At 30.3% G+C, this 25,016-nt stretch overlaps 2 protein-coding genes across 2 annotated transcripts; both read right to left on the minus strand.

Moving 5' to 3' along the window:
- Positions 1-205: 205 nt before the first annotated feature.
- On the minus strand, positions 206-1,429 carry LOC124917833 (lysM domain receptor-like kinase 3). Its single transcript, XM_047458130.1, has one exon. The coding sequence runs from the start codon at positions 1,427-1,429 to the stop codon at positions 206-208; it is 1,224 nt and encodes a 407-aa protein (XP_047314086.1).
- A 6,368-nt stretch (positions 1,430-7,797) lies between these two features.
- Positions 7,798-14,328, minus strand: LOC124917834 (probable purine permease 4). The gene is made up of 2 exons (XM_047458131.1): positions 13,338-14,328; positions 7,798-7,877 (listed from the first exon to the last, which is right to left on the minus strand). Exons 1-2 carry the CDS (start codon positions 14,326-14,328, stop codon positions 7,798-7,800), a joined length of 1,071 nt encoding a protein of 356 aa, XP_047314087.1.
- Between the last annotated feature and the right edge of the window lie 10,688 nt (positions 14,329-25,016).

The following is a 25,016-nucleotide window of genomic DNA, read 5'->3' on the forward strand; positions in this document are numbered from 1 at the left end:
TAGTTTTTTTTTCTTACACTTCATTCAGCTGGTTCGACTCTCATGTTCATCATTCTCGATCCGACATCCATCCATTCCAAAAATAAATCAATGAAACAAATTTGACACCTCCATCAGTCCATGGTATAAAATGACATTTCCCCATTATAATAATGCTTTTAGGAAGAACAATGGACTATATATATTTGATTTATGGTAAATAAATTCAGCGAGGAGCTAAGGAGACGGTGAAGTCAATCGGAAAACCAATCTTGTTTGCCCAAATCTGAGATTCAAGATACATCTTTGAGATCTGATTCGCTACCAAATCCATTCCAGGTCTTTCATGTGGATCATCTTCTACACAATCCAACCCTAACCTCACCATTTTCTCCGCCACCTCCACCGGATACGAATCCTTTACCCTCTTATCCACCCATCTCCTCACCCCTCCTCCGCCGCCGCCAACCGCCTCCCTCGCCTTCTCGATCAACGACACCCTCACATACCCTCCTCCATCGCCAGATGGTTCATAATTCAACGCCTCTTTCCCGGACAGAATCTCCAAAACCAATACTCCAAACGCAAATACGTCTGATTTTTGCGTCGGTCTTCCCGTCGTTAGATATTCCGGCGACATATATCCTCTCGCTCCGCCGAATTTCATCGTCCCACTTCCGCACCTCTTCCATTGCTCCATCTTTCCTCCCTCGCCGCGAAGCTCCGCCGTGCCGAAGTGACAGATTTTAGCGTTCAAACCTGGTTCACTTATGATTATGCTCGATGTTTTAATGTGTTTGTGAACAATACTCGAGTTCAATCCAGTGGAATGGTGAAGATAATCGAATCCGTGAGCGAGATCAGCTACGATTTTCATTCGAGATAACCAACTCGACAGGACTGTGAAGTTAGGGTTTCTAGGGTTTCGCAAGCAATCCGCGAGGTTTGCACCGTGGATATACTCGTATACTATATAAATGTAATTACCAGAAACAGAAGCGCCGAGGAGTTTGATTAAACTCGCGTGACTGCTCTTGCATATCAATGACAATCGTTTGTTAAGCTCCTCGTCATCGCTGATAACTTGTCTGAGTTTCCTCTGGAAAATTATTACATCCTTACCGCCGATCAGGCACCGCCACGACTTCGAAGACGAGGAACACGAGAACAACTTGGCGGAGAAGTTACTCGTGGCATAACGGATCTCCGAGAAATCGTAGACGCGAACATTTTCCGGTAATGTATCTCGTAATTCCATATCTTTGTAATCATCCTTGTAATTATAGCTCGATGAATTAGTTGTGGATGTGCTGGTAAAACGGTTGCCGGAAGGTTGTTGATAAGGGACGAAGCTTGTCCTCCTAGAAGAGAATTCGAATGGCTTTACAGATGCAGAGATTCTGGAGCTTCTGGGAGGTAACGCGTCTGTGCTTCTCTTCGATCTACACATGAAATTTAAAATGAATGAAACCGAAGACTTGAAGATTGTAGAGGATGCTGAATTACATAAGAAAAGAAAAAACAGATATTTTATAAAAATGTTATATAAGTTTTGCTAAACATTAATACTTTTCTAAACTTAAGTGGGACTATTAAATCTTTGACCCTAAGAGAGAATTTGGGTATTAAAGTATATAAGTGATCATTTGAAAACATATCCTAGTGACATTTATTCTGTAGTCAACAAAAAATTTCTTTATTAAGAAAGTACAATAAGAAAGTACAATGAGAAAGTTCCTTGAAATGAATAGCTAAATAACCCACAATTGTCACAATCCTTTTCATATATGAAAATGGACTCAAGGTTCTTTGCTTGTCTTATTGTTCAAGTAATCTTTTTGACACCAACAATATTTGGATCCATAAAATTTAGTAAAAATTTTTTTTCGGATTTTCATTAAGTAAATTGAGTGACTTAAAAGAATTAATCCCCTAATTTTATATCCAGCTTGAATCCCTTAATTGAGTGACAATGTATTTACAATTAATTATTGGACTATTATTTAACTTAAAAAAATTAACATGTTTATGTTTGGTATATACTAATTTATTTTTTGGTTGGCTCAATACAATTTTTATTGTGGACTATTATATATTATGTTTTAAACATTGAAATACATGTATATAACAAATATTTTTACTGTGTTAGTACAATCCGATCCATTCATGCCCATATTGATGAAAAGATCATTACATCGTGCTTATAACAAACACTAAACTTGAGCTACTAGAATATTTAACATACTTGGGTAAAAAAAACACATTATATCTTCTTCTACAATGGAATTCCTTAAGGCACAAGAACATCCAATATCATATCACACTAATTTAATAATTCATTTTTTAATTTTTCTAATTGAGATTCTTTTATATAAATACAGTATTAGTCTAGATTAGATTTATTGGTATACAAATAGATCTGGTCAACAAAGCTTATACAATAAACACACATTTTCCAAAAACACATTTTTTCCATTCCACTTTCTTGCTAGGTTGTGTCTATTTGTGCATGATGGTTTTTCTCTCTATTATATATATATATAAAAGAAATGATTGGGAAAAATAAGTTGAAAGTGTCTATTGAAAAATTAATAATTTTTTTTTTCTCCTCAACATTTATTTTACAATTTGATATAGTTACCCGTCATTCATTCTATTAAATTCTTTCTCATTTCACTCATCTCTCTATATTAATTAATTAATTAATTAATTAATTAAAATATTTTTAATTCATTTGTCTTTCAAATTAATTAAAACCTAATATTTTATATCTCAAATAAAAAAAATAAAAAAAAATAAAGGGTAGGATTGGAAAGTGTTTTTTTTCACAATCAAATTTGTCGTTCCATAATTTTATAATTCGAATAATTCTTTCAATTTTTTTTAAGTTGAATAATAATCTAACTGAATATTATTTTATTGTACCATGATTAATATTATAATATTTTTCTTAATTTTTAAAGAAATTTTTACTAATGATATAAAAATTAAACATAACAGATTAACTTATAGTTATAAAGTAAAATACAATACATACAAGAATGGCATTAACTTAAATCATTAAGAAAATTATTACTTAAGATATCTTAATATAACAACAATATAAATTTATCAAAAATTTAACAACAAAAAAGTTAATACAGCTCCCAAAATCCAATCGGAATCTTTTGCTACCGATTGCCGTGTACAATGGGATTCTTAATGCATTATATCTTCTTTTACAATGGGATTCCTTAACGCAAAAGAGCATTCATTAGCACATAACACTACTTTTTTAATTTGTTTTTAATTTTTTCAAATTGAGATTCTTTTATTTAAATACAGTATTAGTCTAGCTTGTTTGAGGAGGTGGTTTTTTGAATTTTGTTTGGATTTTTTTCTAAAAAACTCTTACTTGATTAAAAGTAGGAAAAAATGGGTTTTATTTATTTTTGAACAAATTACCTTTTATCTATAAATTTTTATTTAGTAATTAATTTATATTAAAAAAAAAGTAAAAGATAATTTTGATATTTTAAGAAAAAAATAAATTAGTTAGATTGATTATGTGATAATTGGGTTTTAGGATAAAAACTAAATTTTATCTCAATAACTCATTCATCAAACAAAGATAATAAACACAAATTTTCCAAAAATACATTTTTTCCATTATATATATATTAAGATGTTTTTAATTCATTTGTCTTTCAAATTAATTAAAAATTAATATTTTATCTCGCAGAATAAAAAAAAATTGATAGAATTGGAACGTGTTTTTTTTCACAATTAAATGTTCATTCTATAATTTTATAATTCAAATAATTCTTTTAATGTTTTTTAAGTTGAATCTGAATATTATTTTATTTTATCATTATTAATATTATAACTTTTTCTTAATTTTTATATAGCTTTTTACCAATGATATAGAAATTAAATATAACAGATTAATTTATAATTATAAAGAAATACAATAAATAAAAGAATGTCATTTTTACTTAAATCATTAAGAAAAATAAAGAAAATATTATATAACAACAAATAAATTTATTAAAAAATTAACAACAAAAAAGTCAATTACAGCTCCCAAAATTCTCCATCTCAGCTTTTTCATTTTGGATGGTTTTCGCCATCAAAGCCAAGGAGGCAAACGCGTTATAAGTAAAGACACATGAACAAGGCAACAATTCAGAGCAAATTTTATTCTTTGGGTCTTTGTTTTTGGATTTGGCTTAATAAACCTTATTTGATAAAAACAAAATTAAAATAGAGCTTATTTTAGTTTTAATTTGTATAATTATTAAAATATATATTTTTTTTAAATTTAAAATTAATTAAAATTTAAAATTTAATAATTAGTTGTTGAAATATTTAATTTAATAATAAAGCTGGTAAAGTGATAAAATGGTTTTTTTAAATAGTAAAGATTACTTGATTAATATGTGATTTTCTACCATGTTTGTTTTGCTGGGTAAATCAGTGCTTTTGAGATTTCAAATATATTTTTATTTTTTGAAATATATATATATATATATATATATATATTTATTAAGATGGATAATGTGTTTAGATTATTATCTAAGAAATTTAATTTAAATTATATATAAATTCAACTTCAGAGCTAAACCCTAATACTTTCTAATTTTGTCCACTTTCATTTGGGATTTAGGGACTTCATTCGAGTCTTCTGGAATAACTTCCTGTGCAAGAATCATTGAACCTTCAATTTTGGATATTTTGTCATGATTCATATTAGTTTTAATCTAAATTAACTCATTGTAAAATAAAATAATAATCAATTAACTATTTTAATTATCAATTTAAAGAATAAAATATATATAATTTTATTTATTTAAAATAGTATAATATATTTATAAATCATTTTACTTAAATAATTGTTATAAAAAATAAAATTATATGAAAATTATTGTTTGAATTTTGTGTGAGAACTCTTGTGAGTATTGGGGAGCTTACCACTGTGGATTACATTGGATTTTATTGTTTGAAGTATTTTCAACATTTAGTTACATATATTATTTAGTAATTATGTATTATTTGTTATATATAAAGATTAAAAATCAATTAATACAATCTATTAAAGTTATAAATTTTATGAACTTATTTAGATATCTATAATAAATATGGGGATATATTTGTATAGAAACATAAAAATTATTTACTATTTTGTTGATGTGCCGAATAGTAAATGAGTATATTTTGGCTACGCTCCCAACTCATATAGATAACATGTCCATTATGTTAAACTCATCAGAAAAAAGGTAGATGTTTGTTCATCTCTCAAGAACACCCAATAGTTATCCATAAAGGGTTGGAAGACTTAAACCCCACCCACATTAGACATTCCGATCTATGTCCAGATATAGAATTAGGAGATTCAAGATTGAGAGAAAATCCAAAAAGCAATGAAGAATGACTTAATGAACTGTTATTTATTTAAGATTCATATATGTTTCCGCAACTTAAGTTTATTTCAATTTATCGATATAGAGTATAATGATTGTAGATTAAATGTTCTAAGATATATTTCTCTCATCTTATTTTTGTGATCATTAGTTGAAGAGAATGGTAGAACATTCAATAAAGATCATTAATTGTGATTTTCTAAAGTCTTTTGATAAATTCGACTCGGGACATTATTTGTTTTTGGAGAAATTTTCACACTCGTTAGTTTTTATGATTTAGTTTGTCTTTCTTTAATTATTTATCATGTTTTTATTATTGTGATTAAATAAATAAAGAAGTGAAGAAATTAGAGAAGAAAATGATGTGTCCTCATCTCATTGGCTGGAAAAAGTAAAACGTATGGGGAGTTATATAAGAGAGAGAATATTTTTAATTTTTACATTTTTAATTTTATTTAAGATCAGTAAATGAATTTCTCTACTGATATGAAAATAAGATGCCGGTTACCGTCTACAATTTCTTCTTCATTAACATGTTGGCTCTACGAATGGCACATGAGTCTTCCACGCCTTCCATAACTTTGATTACACCTTCACTAAGTTGAGGAGGGGTCTAGAACTTCATTGAAGAACTGATCGTCAGTTATTCCTCTAGAGACCAAAACTTGAAGATTACAGCGATGCGATGAGAATTTTTAGAAACGAGGCTAGCCAAGACCTAGCATCTTCCTAACTAAGACTCGATCTAACCTAGGATTTTAGCATCTAGATTAACCAAGCATTCATCATCATTCAAACAATTCATCAACTAATTAATCAAACCATAAATTAATTAATCAAACAGTATAAGTTCAACTTAACGTCGACGTCGGTGTACAGAACCAACGCCATTAAAGAACTACAACATTGCTAGAGTAAAATCTTACCTAAACCAGACCGAAGAAATGGAAGAATAGAAGCCAGAATTGATCATGTCGGGGAAGCTAGAACCTCTCCAGAATCACTTTAACTTGTTCTTGAGTTGGTTATTTTTTCTCCAAGCCTTATCTCTCTCTAATATAGATGTAAAACCTAGTAAATTGATTAATCATGCCTCAATTAAATAGGAATTCTTCTTATATACCCTAGACAAGGTTAACTTAAGAATTATGATTTTAGTAAAACATATAACTCAGTTAGTGAGTGAACCAACCTATTTTCTTACTCAAATGAGTTTTGGCTGAATTTACTCTTGTAGGTAACTAGTTGAACTACACTCTCAGCCTTTATTTGAGCCAAATGGTCAAATGTAGATCGAATTATCCTTTTTGTAAGTTGTGATTTTTCTGATTTTGGTTTTCTGCCAACATGGATCAACTAAAACTTCAAATATCTATAACTTTTGACTCAGATCACTATTGAGGTTGATCCGGGATGCATTGAAAAGGTGAGATTGTTGGATACAACATTTGCATTGGACGAAGTATTCAAGACTGATAGTAAGTCTATACAATCCTTAACGGAACGTCGGTGGTCTTGTAGTGAATAACATGACTTATGGGCGACCTGGCGTGGGCTGTATGTCAAACCATGAGTTCTACATGGTATAAAAAGAAATCTAACTCAATGGTCTTTCCAACATATCTCATTTTCTCCAAATGGTGGAGCCAATAAAGTATGTGAATTTATAAAGTCACATTATGCTTCAATTCGCTCCAAGAATGAAGTGGGTGAACTTGCATTGAGTTATCGGGCTACATTGACCACCTTAGACGTCTACTGGGGTCACAATCAAAATTAGCTTTAGTTATAAATTATACACCGTAGACATGTCTAGTTTGATCTCTTCTTGGTCGCATTGTCTTGTACCGCCGATTTCAAGGGATTAAGAACTTTGAAACAATTTTGAATATAAATGAACCTTGTAGAAGACTCTTTAAGATTTCCAAATACTTCAAAGACAATTAATTCCATCGAGTATAGCGGCCTAGGTGAATTTTCCAAGTTGACGATCCCTTCAGAATTTCTTTAGAAAATTCATAACCCCAAACACACATGTTTGGGCATTTTTCAAATAACTCATATCTGGTATTAGAAATTCATTTAGACGTGCGGTCTAACCCGTTGACTTCCATTGACTTATCCTTGACTCCTTTGGTTTAACTCAATTTTTGTCATTTTTATCCATTTTGAAGGCCCTCTACACAAAATTTAAAACATCAATATTATACTTAAAATTCATAATTTTCCTTACCAGTTAATCTGAACGTTTCAGGGTTTTCAAATTCCAACTTTTTATGAAAAATGATGTTTAGATACACAAACAAGACTCGAACTGATTGTTTGTACATTTTGTCCAACAACAATATTATACTTAAAGTTCATGAATTTTCATGTAGGTCATTCTAAATGTATGAAAACATATGAAACTCAAGTATTTTTAGAAATTGGCATTGGGACCGCTTTTTGAGGGTCGCTCTAAGCCAATTCCGAAATGTAATTTTGATTTTTGCTCCTCTAGTCCAATAATCAAGTATGATCATCATATTAGATTAATTTCGGGGTATAAAATTGAGTGACTACACCATCTTTTGTTTCCCATTTTTTCTAGGTCCCTAAACTTCCATAACATGTTCAAATCTTCCCTCCACCTTCTATACTTTCAAATTTCACTTCAATATTCTAATTCAAATTAATTTAATTAGTTCCTAATTATTCAAGCCCTAGATTTTCTACCTATGTCCAAAATGACCTCAAGACTCTATAAACGTCCAATTATGACCCTTAACTTTCAATTTTTAATTATTTTAAATAATTCAAATTTAATCCCCTAGACTATTCTTTCACATCTAAATCAACCCTTGAACTTCATTAAGGTTCAAATTTGGCCTAAAAATTTTAATTTCAAAATTTCTTTTACAGGTTTTATTATTTCACACCAAATAACCTTCTTTGGATTGAAGCTTCTAAATCATGTTAGAAATTTTTAAGAGATGCAGGATTGTCAAAAGTATTATTTTCCAAAATAATATTATTTTTCCACAATTTTTAGAACCGGTTTAAAAACGACTTATCTTTGAAATTAATATCTCGAATTTTACAAGTCAAAAAAATATGAAGTGTTTACAACAGATCGAAAAACATATTTTTAACACACTTTTTGTAGTTTCATATTTAGAATTTTAGAATTCTAAAAATTCAAAATTCGAGTGCGTGCACCTAAAATTATGTTTGATATGTATAAAAAATTCAAGATTTTTCAAAACACGCTTTTGAAAAAAATCAGACTTTTACTGTTTCATAAACGGGGCTCAAATATTTTAAAATTCTCAATGTAAATTTTCTAACACTCGTGGAGTCATTTTTTTACAAGGATCCACATTCTATATCCCAAAAAAGCAAAATGTGAATTTTTTTACTTCACTTTTGTGTTCTTTATTGTGATCGGGACGTGTTCATGATTTTTTTTATCTCAACCTTGTTTAAACCTAATAGAGGCTTAGGGTCATCTCTAAGAAAATGAAGAGAGTAATGTAAGTGGAGAGGGACTCCTAGTTCGAGGGAGAACCGAGAGGAGAGCAAATAAAAGAAAGAAGAAGAGGTGTTCGAATTCTCTCGAAAAGAAATCTACTAATTACTGCAATTGTGACAAAGATGGGAATTTAAGGAAGCAAAGGTTGTTCAAGAGGTAGAGAATGGATACGAAAGTACAGACATTCTCGTTGTCTTCACTAATAAGTCCGACAAATGTTGGATTATGAATTTCGGGTGTTTGTTCCATATGACACCTAACGAGAGTTGGTTCGAGACCTATGTGAAGACTTCGGTTGGTGATATTTTGTTAGGTAACAACAAGTCTTGTAAGGTGATGGGGATCAAAATAGTGCATTTGAAAACGCATGATGGAATCGAAAGGGTATTGACACATGTGCGACACGTCGCAGAACTTCAGAGAAATTAATATCTCTTAGATCACTAGACCAACTTGGTTTTGCATGAAAGGGTGAGAAGAACATATCAAGGGTCATAAATTGGTCGCTAGTGGTATTGAGAGGCATGCGAGAGAAGAGTTTGTATGCCATTTAAGGTAGCACTTTGGTTGGTGATATAGAAGCAGTGGTAGAATCTCGAGATGTATTGCCCACGAGTCTATGTCATAAGAGATTATGATACATGAGTGAGATGGGATTGAAAGAGTTAAGTAAGAGTTGTTATTTTGACACGGAGAAACTAGATGATTCAGAGTTTTGCGAGAACTGCATATACGGTAAAGTTACGAGGGTGAAGTTTAGGTGATCGGTTGAGGTGACTCGGGAGACGTTCAATTATGTTCGCTCAGACTTGTGGGGGGGGGGGGGGCGATGAGGATTGCAACTCTAGGTGGAGGTCGGTAGTTTATCACCTTCATTGATGATTGTTCACGCAAGGTTTGAGTATACATCTTTAGGCACAAGGATTAGGCATTTGTTATGTTCAAGAAGTGAAAGAAGATGGTAGAGACTTAGACCTGAAAGAAGGTTAAAAAGCACTGAACAGATAACAGTTTGGAGTACCTAGGAGAGGTGTTCAATCAATTTATCAAGGAAGAAGGGATGGTTCGTCATACAACCGTTAGATAAACACTACAACAGAATGGTTTGGTAGAGTGAATGAACAAAATGCTACTTGAGCGTGTCCGATGTATGTTGTTTGAGGCCAGTCTACCGAAGTAGTTTAGGGTGTGGCAGTTAACACTACAACTTATTTTATCAATCGTTTTCCATGTACAACATTGGAATGAAAGACACTAGAAGAAGTTTGGAATAACACTCCTCCAAAACACAACAACCTGAAGGTATTTGGGTGTGTGGCTTACATGATTTAATGGGATAGAAAGCTTGATCCTAGAGCGAAGAAGTGTATGTTCATTTGATTTAATGGGTTGGAAAATCTTTTACAATGTATGTCTCCTTAAACGCTCTCTTTATGGTTTGAAAAATCCCCAAGATAATGGTATTTGCACTTTGATGAGTTCATGGTTTGTAACGATTTCATGAGTAGCAATTTCGATAGTTGTGTCTATGTCAAGTGGGTTGATGGTTGTGGGGTCTTCCTATGAAATTGAGGTTTTAGGCTTGTTGCGAGTTCAATACCTTATGAAGAAGGAGTGGGTTTCCTACTACTCTTCAACATCCAACCGAGGAAATGATGAAGGCGACCGATAAATGCAGTCGAATGTCTAGGCGACCAACCAAAGAAATGTGGAGCTCCTCATGCGTTGATAAAAGAAATCCAAAGCAAAATAAAATAAATGGAAACTCGGGGATTTGACTCTATGACCTCCTTTCCTCTTTTTAATTTTAATTCGAGGCCTGGTCTGAACCGAGCCGTTTGAACAGCATACAAGCTTCCCTCCTCTACCATGTCGTCCGAATCTCCTTGGACACATATCTCAACTAAACCCTAACCAATTTCTAGCTTATGTTTGTTTTTTGTTATAATATTTTTAATCTATTTTGTTTTAGATGTGTAGATAATTTTTTTAAAATATATAAAAATAGGAAACAATTTAAAATATATTTTTTAAAAAGTTTAAGATTTTTTTTTTTATTTTTATAATTGTTTGGTATATTTTATATATTTTCATATATATTATGAGCCTGTAACTTAAATTTTATAACTCTAAAAAATACAAGGTAAATTTTTACACGATTCTTAGATTTTTCTTTATCATATGTGATAACATTAAATTTTGGAAAAGTTTCAGATTTAGCCACATTTTCACCCTCTATCTCCCTAGATATATAAATTTCACTATACATATTATTGTTATGAAATATGACTGATCTAGTTGTATGAATATGATCAAATAAGGCATGGTCCCTTAGGTGTTTAACCATAGAAGTATGCTTATGTTTTAAATTATTATTTTAAACGTAAAATTGTAATTTCTTAAATAAAACACCAATAGTTGCATAGTAGAGACCGTTTTTATATACAAATATGTGTGAGATAATGCTGATAACTTTTAATACGTGTAACTAAGCATTAAACTCCAAAGATTTTTTTTTTAAAAAACAATCATAATCATAGTTCTTTAAAGAACAATTTAGGTGATGAATCTAAAAAATGTACTAACAAATTTTATGGCGTACAAACACATATTATTTCAAGTTAATACATTCAAATGTTTTTATAAAATCTTGTAAAGAAAAGTAATTTTAGAATTTAAGATAAATTATCTATAAGATTTTTATATTTAAAAGGGAGGGTTAAGGTGAAAAAATTACTGATATTATCAGTATATCGAAAATACCGTATCGTAAAATATTGAAAATACCGATTTTCGATATAATGAAAAATGTAAGGTATGGTATCTATATCAAAATTATTATTATGGTAAATGTAGGAGATTTCCAAAATTTTGGTATATCGATATATACCGAAATACCAAAATAACATTTATAAAGTAAAAATATTTATAAGTAAATAAATAATGACTAATGAAATTATAAATATTTATACTTTAATTCAATTTTAAAATTTAGATTATCGCATTATGAGATTCTTACTAATTAAAAATAAACCAATTTTAGTAAATTTATATTCTTTCAAAGGATTTATTTTGTTTATATAAAATTAACATATTTTATTTTCTTTTTCAAATAGATTTAATGTCAATTTAATTTTAAAAACATAATTTTTAAAAATTAAATTAAATTTAAATATAATTATAATATAATATTATTTAATATATACCCTCCCTAATTATTCTATTTTACTTCGCTATAATAAGTTTAATTTATTAGGTATCAGAAATAAAATACTGATTTCTTATTAAAATTAAGGTATATGAAAGTCAAGTTACAGTAAAAAAATATAAATTTTCCTATCTAAAACCTTTCATCAACTTTTTCTCATATACTTACAATTTCATTCACTTTCTTACCATACTCACATATTATATATTAACAAAATACATTATAAAAATATTTATATATTTTATCTTTATTTAATTTTATAAATATAATTTGTATAATTAAAATTAAACATATTAAATAAATTATTTAAATAAATATTATAAATTAAAATAAAATATATTACATAAAAAGATAAAATCAAATAAAACTTTATTTTCCCTTTATATATCTTATTTGTACTTTAAATTACATAATTCAAATAAATATTATAAACTAAAATAAAATATCTTAGGTAAACATTAAAATAAAATTTTATTTTATCTATATAGTTTAATTTTATTTATATAACTTTATTTTATTGTATATTTATTTAAATTATTTAATTTAATATGTCAAATTTTAATCCTATAAATTATAATTATAAAATTAAGTAAATATTAAATATGTGTGTAATTTTAATATTTATATAATGTATATTTTATTTTAATATATAATATTTAAATTTATTTTATTTTAATTATTTAAGTATTATTTATTTAATTATATATATAAAATATATTAATACTTATTTAAAAAATTTTAATTATTAGAAAATATGTAATTAATGAGTTTAATTAGAGGATGTGAGCATTTTAAGAAAATAAATGAAAATGTAAGTCTATTTGAGAAAAGTGAATAGAGGATAAGTAGATAGGGAAATGGTCCTAAAAAACAAGGACACTACATGGGAGAGGTCATAAATTTTCTCTTGTCAAATTCGAGGTATTGTAATTGCACAACAAATGTCATTGGTAATGAACAGATCACATACATTTGTATAGCATGCATATCTCTAATGTCATTGTCTAAATGCATGTAGAGACACTTGTATAACATGCAAATCCTTAATTTGTTTTCTTTTTCTTTTGAAAAAAATAGATAATAAAGAAAATTTTCTGGATGCATTTTACCACCAAGTTCAAAATAACCCATAAAAAGTTCGATTCCTTCGAATCCATTAAGAAATCTAATACATACGACAACAATAATTTAAAATGCTATCAATGATCTCCATCTCGAATGGTTGTAATTAGAGTTTGATTAAGCTTCTTCTTCTCCTCCTCCTTCAACTTAACATACATCCCATACAAATATGAACAGAATCCCCAACAACAAAGTACTGTTGATACCGCTTTGAGGCTGTTAAATGGATCCCCATAAACCAAAACCCCCGCCGTAACATTAAACATCATGAGTGCCGTCGTACATATTCCTCCCGTCAAGGACGTCGTTAAAAACACCATTCCCGCCGTTCCCATAAAACAAGCCTGCCACATCACCACATTCCCTGCAATCGTCCACCAATATACACATGCATCCAAGTCGAACACATTTCTCGATTCGTTAACCATTTCTTTAAACCCGCCCTTGTCTACCGCCATCCCCACCACCGCTAGAGCAGTCGCCGCCGCTTCCATCACCACCTGCATCTCCATCACCATCGAATAAGAATCTACATTTCTGTATATTATCTCCATTAGAGGGAGATAGAATGCGAATAGCAAACCCGCCCCGATTGTGCAGAAAAACCCCACCAAATATTCAGAGTGGGTCAATCCCTGAGGGCGATCGTGGTGCGTGGATAGAGCGAGAAGGACGGAGGCCAAGGAAAGCAAAACGACGCAGTTTAGGTTATGAAAGTTAACCTTTTGTTTGACGAGGATAATGGAGAGAATAAGGTTGAACGCCAGTTGTGATGACAAGAGTAGAGAGGAAGTGGAAAGTGGGAGGTATGAATTTCCCCATGAGAAGAGCAAGTTGTTTACTCCTAGGAGGAGACCGACAAAAAGAGAGAGTCCTAGGATCCTCGGTCTGGCGATCAGTCGAGAAAAAGGACGTTTTCCGGGTGAAATTGAAGGGAAGAGGTAATGAGGAATGTAAATGAAAGGGATGAGGAGAGGGAATCCGGCGCATTGAACTAAAGTGGAGACCCAACGGCTTGAACCCTTATGAATGAAGTAGAATTTGGAGACAAGACTCGCTGATACAGATCCAACCAATAAGCATGCATAGTTCATCCCAATCAATATCATGTTAATATTCATTTTGAACCGATTTTCTTCAGAAGAACTGATCTCGTTCATACTGGATTGCTGTTCTTCCCGATGACTACAAATTAATTGAAGTTGGTCATGGCCGTTGTTGCTCTCTTCGGAGGATGATGATAATCTCTCTGAAGATTTCATGGTGATGCAGTTGTAGAAAGAGAAAGAGAAAAAGGGCTTTTGTAATTGGACGAACCAATCGAGGGTAATTATGATTGTGGGGACTTTTCATCCAGCATTGAATATAGTTTATATGTATTTAACAGCTAGGACTGGTTGGGGTTCAATAAATTTAGTTACTTTATAATAATATCTATTTAATTAATTAAGGAATTATCCTTAACCTAAATGAATATTAATTATGTGATCATTCAAATTATTAAAAAAAAACAAATATGATTCTTATTTTAATTTTATAGAATTAGATATTAATATTTTAATAATTAGACCAGACCATAATAAAAAAAAAATTGTCCTCAAGCACTTTCTCTTCGATCTATCACTATAAAAGTAACCAAAAAAAACTCATGGTTTAAAAGGAAAAGAGTCAAATTTTTTATTATTTTTTCTTTTCAACTACGACTTTCAAAACAATTTATATTTAACTTCACTCTATTTATTTTATTTTATGAAGGGGCCTATAAATAGAAAAATTAATTCCTCTTTTTCATTGGTCATAAAAAATGTAAACTCTCAAAATCATCCCTCCATCTAACACTTTAGTCAGTTCAATCGGATTCTTCAGTAAGATATGAAATGATGTTTGATGCCTTGCCTCACTTCACTAACTTCGGTTACTCATGAACTTGGTTAGGTCTAGGGTCCTTCTCCCTCCGTCTAGTCAATATTATCTCTTGAAGAGAAAACCTTACTCTCGTTTAAACAAATGCTTCCCGCATGAATAAGGGGTTATAGAGGCAACTCCAAAGCGAATTACGTTAAAGTGAGCTTATGGGGCAAGAGGTAAGGCCTTGAGTAGTTTAATTTTTGAAAAAACGACTTTACTTATTCTATTAAAAACTCTAAAATTGGTAAAACCTAAAAGTATTTTGAATTAGAGCAAAATAAGCATTTGCTCTAATTTGAATGACTTTAAACATAAAGAAATCAAAACAAACGAATTACATGCTATCAAACAAACACAACATTTAATTAAACAAATAAAAATTTATCGCGCCTTAAACAAAGAAGAATTCGTGATTTCTTCGAATTTTATCAACCAATTTTGACAAAGCTCCCAATTTTCTAGGCGAATGAGTATTCTCCTCCACGTATGTATTAGGGCATGTCAATCATTAACTATATCTCACCAAATTTGATCATCATCACGTCTTGCTATTGTGAACACTCTTTCGTTTCTTTCGGCCATATTTGGTACATGATCCCACCAAAATAGCACTTCATAATATTCTTGATAGAGAGTAGCACTTATCCTTTCCAAGCATAAAGTCTTTTATTTGATTCTAGCCCTCGGGAAAACTTTGGAACCTCATAACATTTAAATAACACATCCTTATTTCACTTGTATAAGGACAATTTCCAAGCAAGTGAGCAATTGTTTTTTTCTCGTGGAACAAAGGACGCAACATGTACTTGGAATTGTCATATACCTACTAATTCGATCACGCGTCATAAGTATTACGAAAAACCAGACATAGAACAACTTGATGACGATGAATGACATTGGAAGAAAATACTAGGGGAGCCCAACTCACAGTGTGTCCTCTACTTTGGATAATCTGTCATGCCACATTTGTATTGAATTTGTCATTGACTTCAGCTTTGTAAAAGTTTGAATTATTTCCATCATGAAGCTAAATTTGATTAATATCCTCCAAATTTCGCTTACCTTCAGAATAGTCCTCAAAAGTGAGTTATATTTCCCATCTTTAACATCACGCAACGTCGCACTTTGACATTCCATTCTAGTGCGAACTCTTTTAAATTCCCACTTAGTAATGATTGATTGACCTTCAAACCATGGAAAATGTTAAAATAATGTACCTCTATCATCACCAAATCTGATTTGAATCATATTTCCGGCACTTTGTTCGCTTGATTATCTTTTTTAGCGACCAAGACAAGTCATTCTTGATTTTACACATCCAAATACTGATTTTCGCCTTAATGAATCTCGAGTGAACCCATCTAATCCATAAATAGTCTTGATTCTTTTCAATAGCCCATACATGCTTATACGTTAGAGCTTTGTTCCATTCATTATAGTTCTTAATATCAATTTTACCTTCCTCTTTAGGCATACAAACATGTTCCCATTTAACTTTTTCCCTTGCCTTGGCTGCCTCATATAAAGTTCCTCATAAGCTGGTCAAGATCCTTCAAAAATTTTTTTGGAAGAACGATTTACTGCGCCCAATAACAAATTATTCCCATAACTACTCTTTTGATCAATTCAATTATGCCCGCATAAGAGATTTATTCGCTTCCCATCTCATGCTCATGTATTTCACCTTCTCAATAATTGGACTGCAATATGAGATCTGAATTTGTTGAGCACTTAAAGGGATTCTAAGGTAACATGATGGTAGAGTGCTTTCCATAATACCAAGAATATTATGAATTTCCTCTTTAATTTCCTTCTTGACTCCGTCATAGAATGCAAGACTTTTCTCTTCATTGATATACATATCTGTGTGAGCCACAATAAAAAAGGTTATATGCAAAACATTTATGAGTGATATCTTCTTCCTTTCAAAATGGGTGGTGGATGTATGGACGATTTCTTAATAGCATCTTAAAGATGAAGTCTAGGAACTCTATGATGAGGACAAACAAGTAGGAAGAGATGGGTCCCATTGTCTCACTCCGTTTTCGCCTTTGAAGAACCCACCATGGATGACATTCACACAGACTATGAAGTGGGGAGAAGAAACACACCACATAATCCAATCGGTAAAAACACACGGAAATCTATAAAATAACCATAAATTATTGAATAGTAGACCATCGAATTGAATCTAAAGTTTTTCAAATGTCAATTTTAAAAGAATCTTTAGAAGAAATGTTTTTCTTACCATACCCTTTAAGCAGACCCTACATAAGTAATATATTATGGGATATATAACGATCGTTCATGAAAGATGATTGCCCAGGACTAATAAGATTGAGAATAACATATTTTAAACATTTTGAACTGATTTTTGAAATAAGTTTGTATATGACATTGCAATAAGATATGGGGAGAAAATCTTGAATTTTCTTATGGGTGAAGTTTTGCTTTAACTTTAGCTTTATTATGTACTTATTTAATTTATTTTGAATCATAACTGGTAGAGATTAGTGTTTGACTATGTTATGAATACATTTTCATATTTTTTTAAAATAATTGAATTGTCTAAGAAAATCCATATCAAACAAAGTTTGGGTACACCATTTTTTTCTTTTGTCAAAAAAAATAAATATATAATCTAAAATAATTTTCTCTATCCTAATCTAAATGTTGAAAAACCATTGGAAATAGAAATCACCAGTTTATGCTAAAGAACAAGATGAAAATGTGGGAGTAGATTCACTTCTAGCTACAAGTTTGTAATATTTTTCATATTGTAATTGGTTATAAATATGTTAATAATTAGTCCTCAAAAAATTAAAGACACAAAGATTAAATATTAATTATTTGTTGAAGATTTAATGTTGAAAAATAAACTAAAAATAAAGGATTTAATCTAGGTCATTAATTTTGATTGGAGAATGAAATATAGCTACCATGTCATTAATCCAAGTATTGATCCATGTAGTGATCTATTTCTTGAAAATGACATAAATATAACTTGGGAGAAAGCACAACAACTAAGTATTAAATAAGGAGGAATATCACAAGTTAATTTGAATTTATGGTTACCTAACCAAAGTTGAAATTGACAATACACTACTTTAATTTTAAGATTAGGTAATTGTGGTAACAATTGAATATCTCCTATTTGACTTGTCCTAAAACTCTACTTTTCTAGACTTTAGCTATTTAGTGGAAGCTAAAGAGAATCCTAGAAGATAGAGTTAAAATTTGAAGTGAGTTACAATGACAATGTCATCTTCAAATAAAAGAGGTGTTGACAATATTTTTCAAAAGTTTTTCAATCATGGTGTTTTTGATCATTTTCAACCAAGTATTAAAGTTGTATTGCAAATAAAATAAATATGACAGGACACTAATTTAGCTTGGGCAATGTGGTTTTATAATGTTGGAATTCCATTTAATGCATTGAACTTGCCTTATTTTCAAATAACGATTAATAAGAGTATTGTAATGAGTCATGGATATGCACATCTTACAAAATATTGGAAGAATATCAGATATATAAGTATGAAAGATTGTTGGATGGATGGTAGACAAAGGTCATTGATAATATTTTTGGTTTCTTGTCCTAAAGGATTACATTTATCAAGTCTGTTGAGGCATCGAGTTTCATATCAAATACTTCATTATTGTGTAAATTGTTTTCTGAGATTGTTGAGTGGACGAGTGTTGATAATGTTGTTCAACTTGTGACTGATAATGGAACTAACTATAAGGAAAATAGTAAATTGTTGACTGAAAAGTATATGACCATTTTTTGGTCTCCATGGGTTGCATATTGCATTGATTTGATTTTTAAAGATATTTGTGAAATATCTTTGATGAAAGTGACAACTAACTCGTGATCTAAGATTATTATCTTTGTGTAAATTTACAAATTGACTTTGAATTAGTTGAGGCAAGGTCCAAGTCTGAATGAGATTATTAAACCTGGTTCTACATGTTTTGATACAACTTGTATAGCTCTTCAAAGAATGAATGACCATAGAACAGACTTGAAAGTTGTGGTCATATCTCAAGATTATTCAAAATATTTGAAGATGGCGAAGGGTATAGAAGTGAATTAAATTGTATTGGATTACATGTTTTGGACAAATGTTGTGATTTCTATGAAGTATATGGCATCTATTGAGAATTTGTGACGCTTATGATAATCCTGCAATGGGATAAGTCTTTGAGAGCATGCGTAGGAAACGTAAAACAATGAAGGATATATTTTTGAACAAAAAGAGATTTTATAAGCCTTATATTGATAACATCAAGGCTAAGTGGAGAGGTATGTTTTGTCAACATATTAGCATTCTAGCATACCAATTGAATCCTGCCTTTTAATATTATAAGGACACTGATTGTAAGAATCAAATTGTTATTCAAGTTGTACTTGATTTTGCAATCCTTCAAAAGAGGATATAAAACATAGATGGGAAAATTTTATTTCACGAAGTTAAACACTTTAAAAATCGTAGACTACCATCTTTGTAAATGAAATACATTGGATATGTCGAAGTCTCTAAGTCCAATACTTATAAATTTTGTATATAGTTCATAACTTTGGTATATATAGAAATAATTTTATCTTTATGTTTATCTATTATGGATAATTGGATAATATCATTTTTAACAAATGAATTGTGGAAGTCATTTGGAGGAAGTACCCCAACTTTACAAAATTTTGTAATTAGATTTCTTAGTCAAATAGATTCTTCATTAGGTTGTGAGCATAATTGTAGAACGTTTGATTGAGTTCATTCAAAAGATAGAAATAAACTAGAGAATGAACTTAATGACTTGGTCTATATTTATTACTACTTATGTTTGTGGAATAAGTATGAATGCACTGTCAATAACTTAATGAATATCTTATATTATTACTAAACAATATTATAAATTATAGGTGCAGATGTGCATGACAATCATATGATCCTATTGATTATGAATATATTGATTATGAATCTATTGATAAGACTAAATTTTTTATCTTTGAGCAAGAACTATAATCATATATTGGTATAAATGAAATGTTAGAGGAAGCACATGTCTATGTTGAAGAACAAGATGAAAATGTGGGAATATATTCGCTTCTAGCTACAAGTTTGTAACATTTTTCATATATTGTGAATTTGTGATATGGAGATGTTCTTCAATATAAAATATTGTTTTACTAATATTGTTAAATATTGTATAAGATGATATTTAGATGATTCTTGTTGCTAGACATAATGAGAGAATGAAGATTGGTTAACACAACCATTGTCATGAGAAGAACAGTATGATTTGATTATAAAATATCGTGGTTGCTAGTTATGGAACAAGATGAAAATGTGGGAATATATTCTCTTCTAGCTACAAGTTTGTAATATTTTTCATATATTGTGAATTTGTGATATGGAGATGTTCTTCAATATAAAATATTGTTTTACTAATATTGTTAAATATTGTATAAGATGATATTTAGATGATTCTTGTTGCTAGACATAATGAGATAATGAAGATTGGTTAACACAACCATTTCCATGAGAAGAACAATATGATTTGATTATCAAATATCGTGGTGGCTAGTTATTGACTTATTATAAGTGTATTTAGTGTCATTGTTGTTTTGATTGTACGAAATTATGGATATTTTGTGTTATATTAATTTAATTTGTAAATCATTGAGTTTAGCATGTATTTGATTATTTTTGCATTTTTCCAATTGATTATATATACAATTTATGTATCAATATATATTTTAAAATAATTATTTTTTAAAAAAGGTACAACTAGTGGTTCAACCGAATGGACTAGTTGGACCAAAGTTCACCCAAAAAAACGTGTTGATGACAAGAACAATTTTCAGAACAATGTTTATTTATGCTTTGAGGATGTTCAATTAGTTGGAAATGAAATATTCAATCCATTGTGGCTCTTTCTACAAACAAGGTAGAATATGTGGCACTTGAAGAGGCTTTAAAGGAGGTTAAATGGTTGAATGGATTTGTGAGCTCGTTCATTTGAGGTGGAGGCTACTTTCTTTGATGACAATTAAATTGCATTGCACTTGAGTAATTCATTACACAACGAGAGAATCAAGCATATAGATATCAAATTCTATTTTGTGAGAGAGTGAAGAACGTTGTCAAGGTAAAATAAAGTTGCAACCGAGATGAATGCAAGTGACTTCTTGACAAAGGTAGTTCAATGGTCAAGCATAGGGCTAAAAATGAACCGAGTTACTCGCGAGTAACTTGGTAAAAGCTCAGCTCAAGATCGGTCAAAATCGAGCTCGAGCATTCTCGAGCTCGACTCGTTATATAATCTAGCCGAGTTCGAGTAATTATATACTCGGCTCGAGTACTCGTCGAGCTACTCGAGTATGTAATATATGTTTTTTATTTCTTACTTAAATTTATATTTTATTTTTATAATATAAAAAAGTAAAAAGTGTAAGGCTCTGTAAGCCCTAAATTAGCTTTTCATTCTTAAGAGTTGAGTCCTCCATTCCATTTGGTCGTCAAAAACTCAACATTCAAAATTAGGTTTTCATACCTAGTTCTTCATTCAACCGTCAACATTCAAAGTTCATTTTCAAATGTCTGAAGGCTCTGCTCCAAGAAGGTCCTTATATTTTCTTCCTTATGTAGTCTCTATTCTCCTTCTTCATACTTTCACTAATTTCGGCTCAGTGACCAATCAAGATTCCGATCTAGTCTCCCGGCTCGCCGCATACTCATCGTATCTACGTCAATAACAAATATAGTATATAGGATTGTATATGTGTGTTGTTGAGTTGTTTTTGTTGAATAACATTGTTGATTGTATAACATGTTTGGAGATTTCTCTCACACTCCATGTGTTTGATGAAATGTCTCAATACACATTCTTTTTATAAATTTAGGGTTGGTTGAATACTAATTTTGTATGTTTCAAGTCGAGTTCGAGCTTTAAATCTAATTGAATCAAGCTCAAGCCAAGCTCTCGAGCTCGATTAAATCCAAGTTAATCGAGTCGAGCTCGAGTCGAGTTCGAACACTTGTTTTGAGTTCGAGCCTTAATTTTTCCACTCGGTCGAGCTCGAGCTCGAGCAGGTGGAATCTTTTCAAGTTGAGCTCATGTAGACCTTTACTCGAGATTGACTCAACTAGTTTATAGCCCTAGTCAAGCATGAGACATGTATGAAGATTTCCAATATGGGAGTATGTTGGGATTTCAGGACTTACTTGTTCAAGGTGGAAAAGACCAAGGAAGATGGAGTATTGACTATGACACATATACATCAAGGTGGAGTTTGTTGAGATTGGTGATGAATATATTAATACCAAGTCCTAATCAAATTAAAAATAAGGATTAAAGATTAATTCTTTGTTATATTGGAAAAGAAAACTAAAAAATGAAGGAGTTAATATAGGTGATTAATTTTAATTGAAGAATGGAAATGTAGATGTCATGTCATTGATCTAAGTATTGATCCATGTCTTAAAAATAACATCAATGGAGCTTGGAAGAAATAAGAACAGCTGGAAAAAAATAAGTGAGAATATGACAAGTTAATTTGATTTTTTCTGTTGTCTAACCAAAGCTGAAACTGACAATACACTACTAAAAATTTCCAAAATAGGCAATTGGGGTAACATTTACATATCTCCTATTTGACTTGTCTTAAAACACTAATTTTCTAGACTTTAAATATTTAATTGAAAATAAAGAGAACCCTAGAAGATATAGCTGAAATTTGAAATGAATTAAGATATATATTCATTTCTCAAGTGAACACGTTAGTTTTTCAGTTCTACATGTTTTTGTAAATTTGTGTACTTGTTGTAACTTTCCCATTTGATAATGGTGAATATAATCGCTCTGTTTTGGAAAGTGGATGTAAACATTTTGTTAAACTATTATAAAAATCTCGTATTTTTCTATTAATATTTCTTCTATTGGTTCACTTCTTTTATTCTTAAAATATTATCTCTTTGAAAAGATTGTGTGTTTCAAACATTATTTGCAAGTTTGGTTGGTTTGTGCATTGCTTAGTTGTCAAAGTGTAACAACATATTGCAAGTCTCTCTCAACAAGATGTTCTTCAATGTAAATATTAGCTTACTAATATTGTTAAATATTGTGTAAATATGATATTCCGATGCTTCTTATTGCTGAATCAAATTAGGAGAATAAAGTTTTGTTAACAAAATCATTGCTGTGAGAAAAATCGTATGATTTTAATATTCAATATTGTGGTTTTTAGCTTTCATGTTTGGAATTAACCATTCGATGTTAACAATGTTGTTGTTAATTAACCATTGTGTGAAATATTGATATTTAGTGTGATATTAATTTAATTGGCAAAATATTAAGTTTAATTAGCATGTATTTGATTCTTTTTGTATAATTATATATATAATTTACATACCAATATATTTAAATTAATTTATTAAATTAAAATCTGGTCTAACTAGTGGTTTAACCGATTGGATAAGTCGGACCAAAGTTCACCAAAAAAAACAGCTAATGACCATAACAGTTTTCAAAATAGTGATTAAAACTAAGTCGAATGGTGATTGTTCGTATGTTGGATCTTTTTCACTATAATTTTCTTCTTCAACCACTACTTCATTGGGTTTTTGTTCTTTCTCAACACCTATTTCATAAGTTTCTTCTTCTTCAATCACTATTCGGTTTCTTATTCTTCTTTGACCACTTTTTATCAATTTCTTCCTCTTCTTTCTTTTTCTACTTCAACTTCGTCTTTTTCTTTATTGTCATTTGGTTGATTATCCAAGTATAAATAATGAATTTGGTTTGACAATAACCAACGTTGATTAACTATATAGATGTTGATTAACTATATAGATAGTAATATATTTTTCAAGGCTAAATATGATAAAATTTACAGAATTTCCTTGTCACCATCAATGAAGACAAGTTAAATTGAGATAGGGTATACTTTATATTACCGAGAGTCTTACACATCAATTTTTGAGCAATTTTACATATATTCGAATAGCACAGTGTATTCCCAGGATTTATATATTTAATGTACGTGGATCCATATACATTTTTGGTGGACTCGCTAGTGTTTTTCCATAATATATAATTATTGTGTATTCTCAACAACTGAACAAATGAAATTAATATATGAGCTTAACAATAATCTTAACCGTTTAATATATATATAAGGATAAAAGTATTCGAGTACACTATGTTTTACGAAATATAAATTTTATCCTGTGTTTAAAAATACTCAAAAAATACATGTACAATGCTCGTGAAAGAATAAAAGAGAAATGCATGTATGCAGAATAAGAACACTGATATAATACTCGTGAGTGAAGAACATTCGATAAACAACATCATATACATACATAAACCATAAAAGATACATGAACCCTAAAAGTTAAGGATACATCAATATCCATCAATATAAACGGCAGAATAATGAGAACATTACAAATTAAACATAAACCTAAACCCTAAACCCTAAACTCGCCTGAATATATGATTGAAGAGACAGACGGACGATGATCGATGATGTTGAATGAGGTTGGAATGAAAGTTGGAATGGAAAGTCAAGAGTTGTAAAGACGAAGTTGGAAGTGGGAGTGGAAAGTGAGAGAGTCGATATTCGTGAATGGTTTTTTTTAATTAGGGCAAAAAAAATTATATATACGATTAAATACGAGAAATGTCACTCACGCGTTTCATCTAAAACACGTGAGTTTATAAACGCAATTTAGATGAAACGCGTGAGTGACATTTCTCGACTTTCCATTTACAGGAAATGTCACTCACGCGTTTTATCTAAAACGCGTTTATGAACTCACTCGTTTTAGATGAAAACGCGTGAGTTGCATTTCTCATCTTCGAGCGATAAATTGATCGCGCA

Source organism: Impatiens glandulifera, unplaced genomic scaffold, assembly GCF_907164915.1.
Source record: "Impatiens glandulifera unplaced genomic scaffold, dImpGla2.1, whole genome shotgun sequence".
NCBI lineage: Eukaryota > Viridiplantae > Streptophyta > Magnoliopsida > Ericales > Balsaminaceae > Impatiens > Impatiens glandulifera.

Bases quoted from the DNA above. Each gene is read 5' to 3' on its own strand.
- LOC124917833 (XM_047458130.1), bottom strand. From the start codon at position 1,429: ATGTGTAGATCGAAGAGAAGCACAGACGCGTTACCTCCCAGAAGCTCC.
- LOC124917834 (XM_047458131.1), bottom strand. From the start codon at position 14,328: ATGATATTGATTGGGATGAACTATGCATGCTTATTGGTTGGATCTGTA. The intron at 7,878-13,337 runs ATCAAACTCTAA...TGATTATTGGAC, and splicing joins GGAGGAGAAGAAGAAGCTTA to TAGAGGAGCAAAAATCAAAA.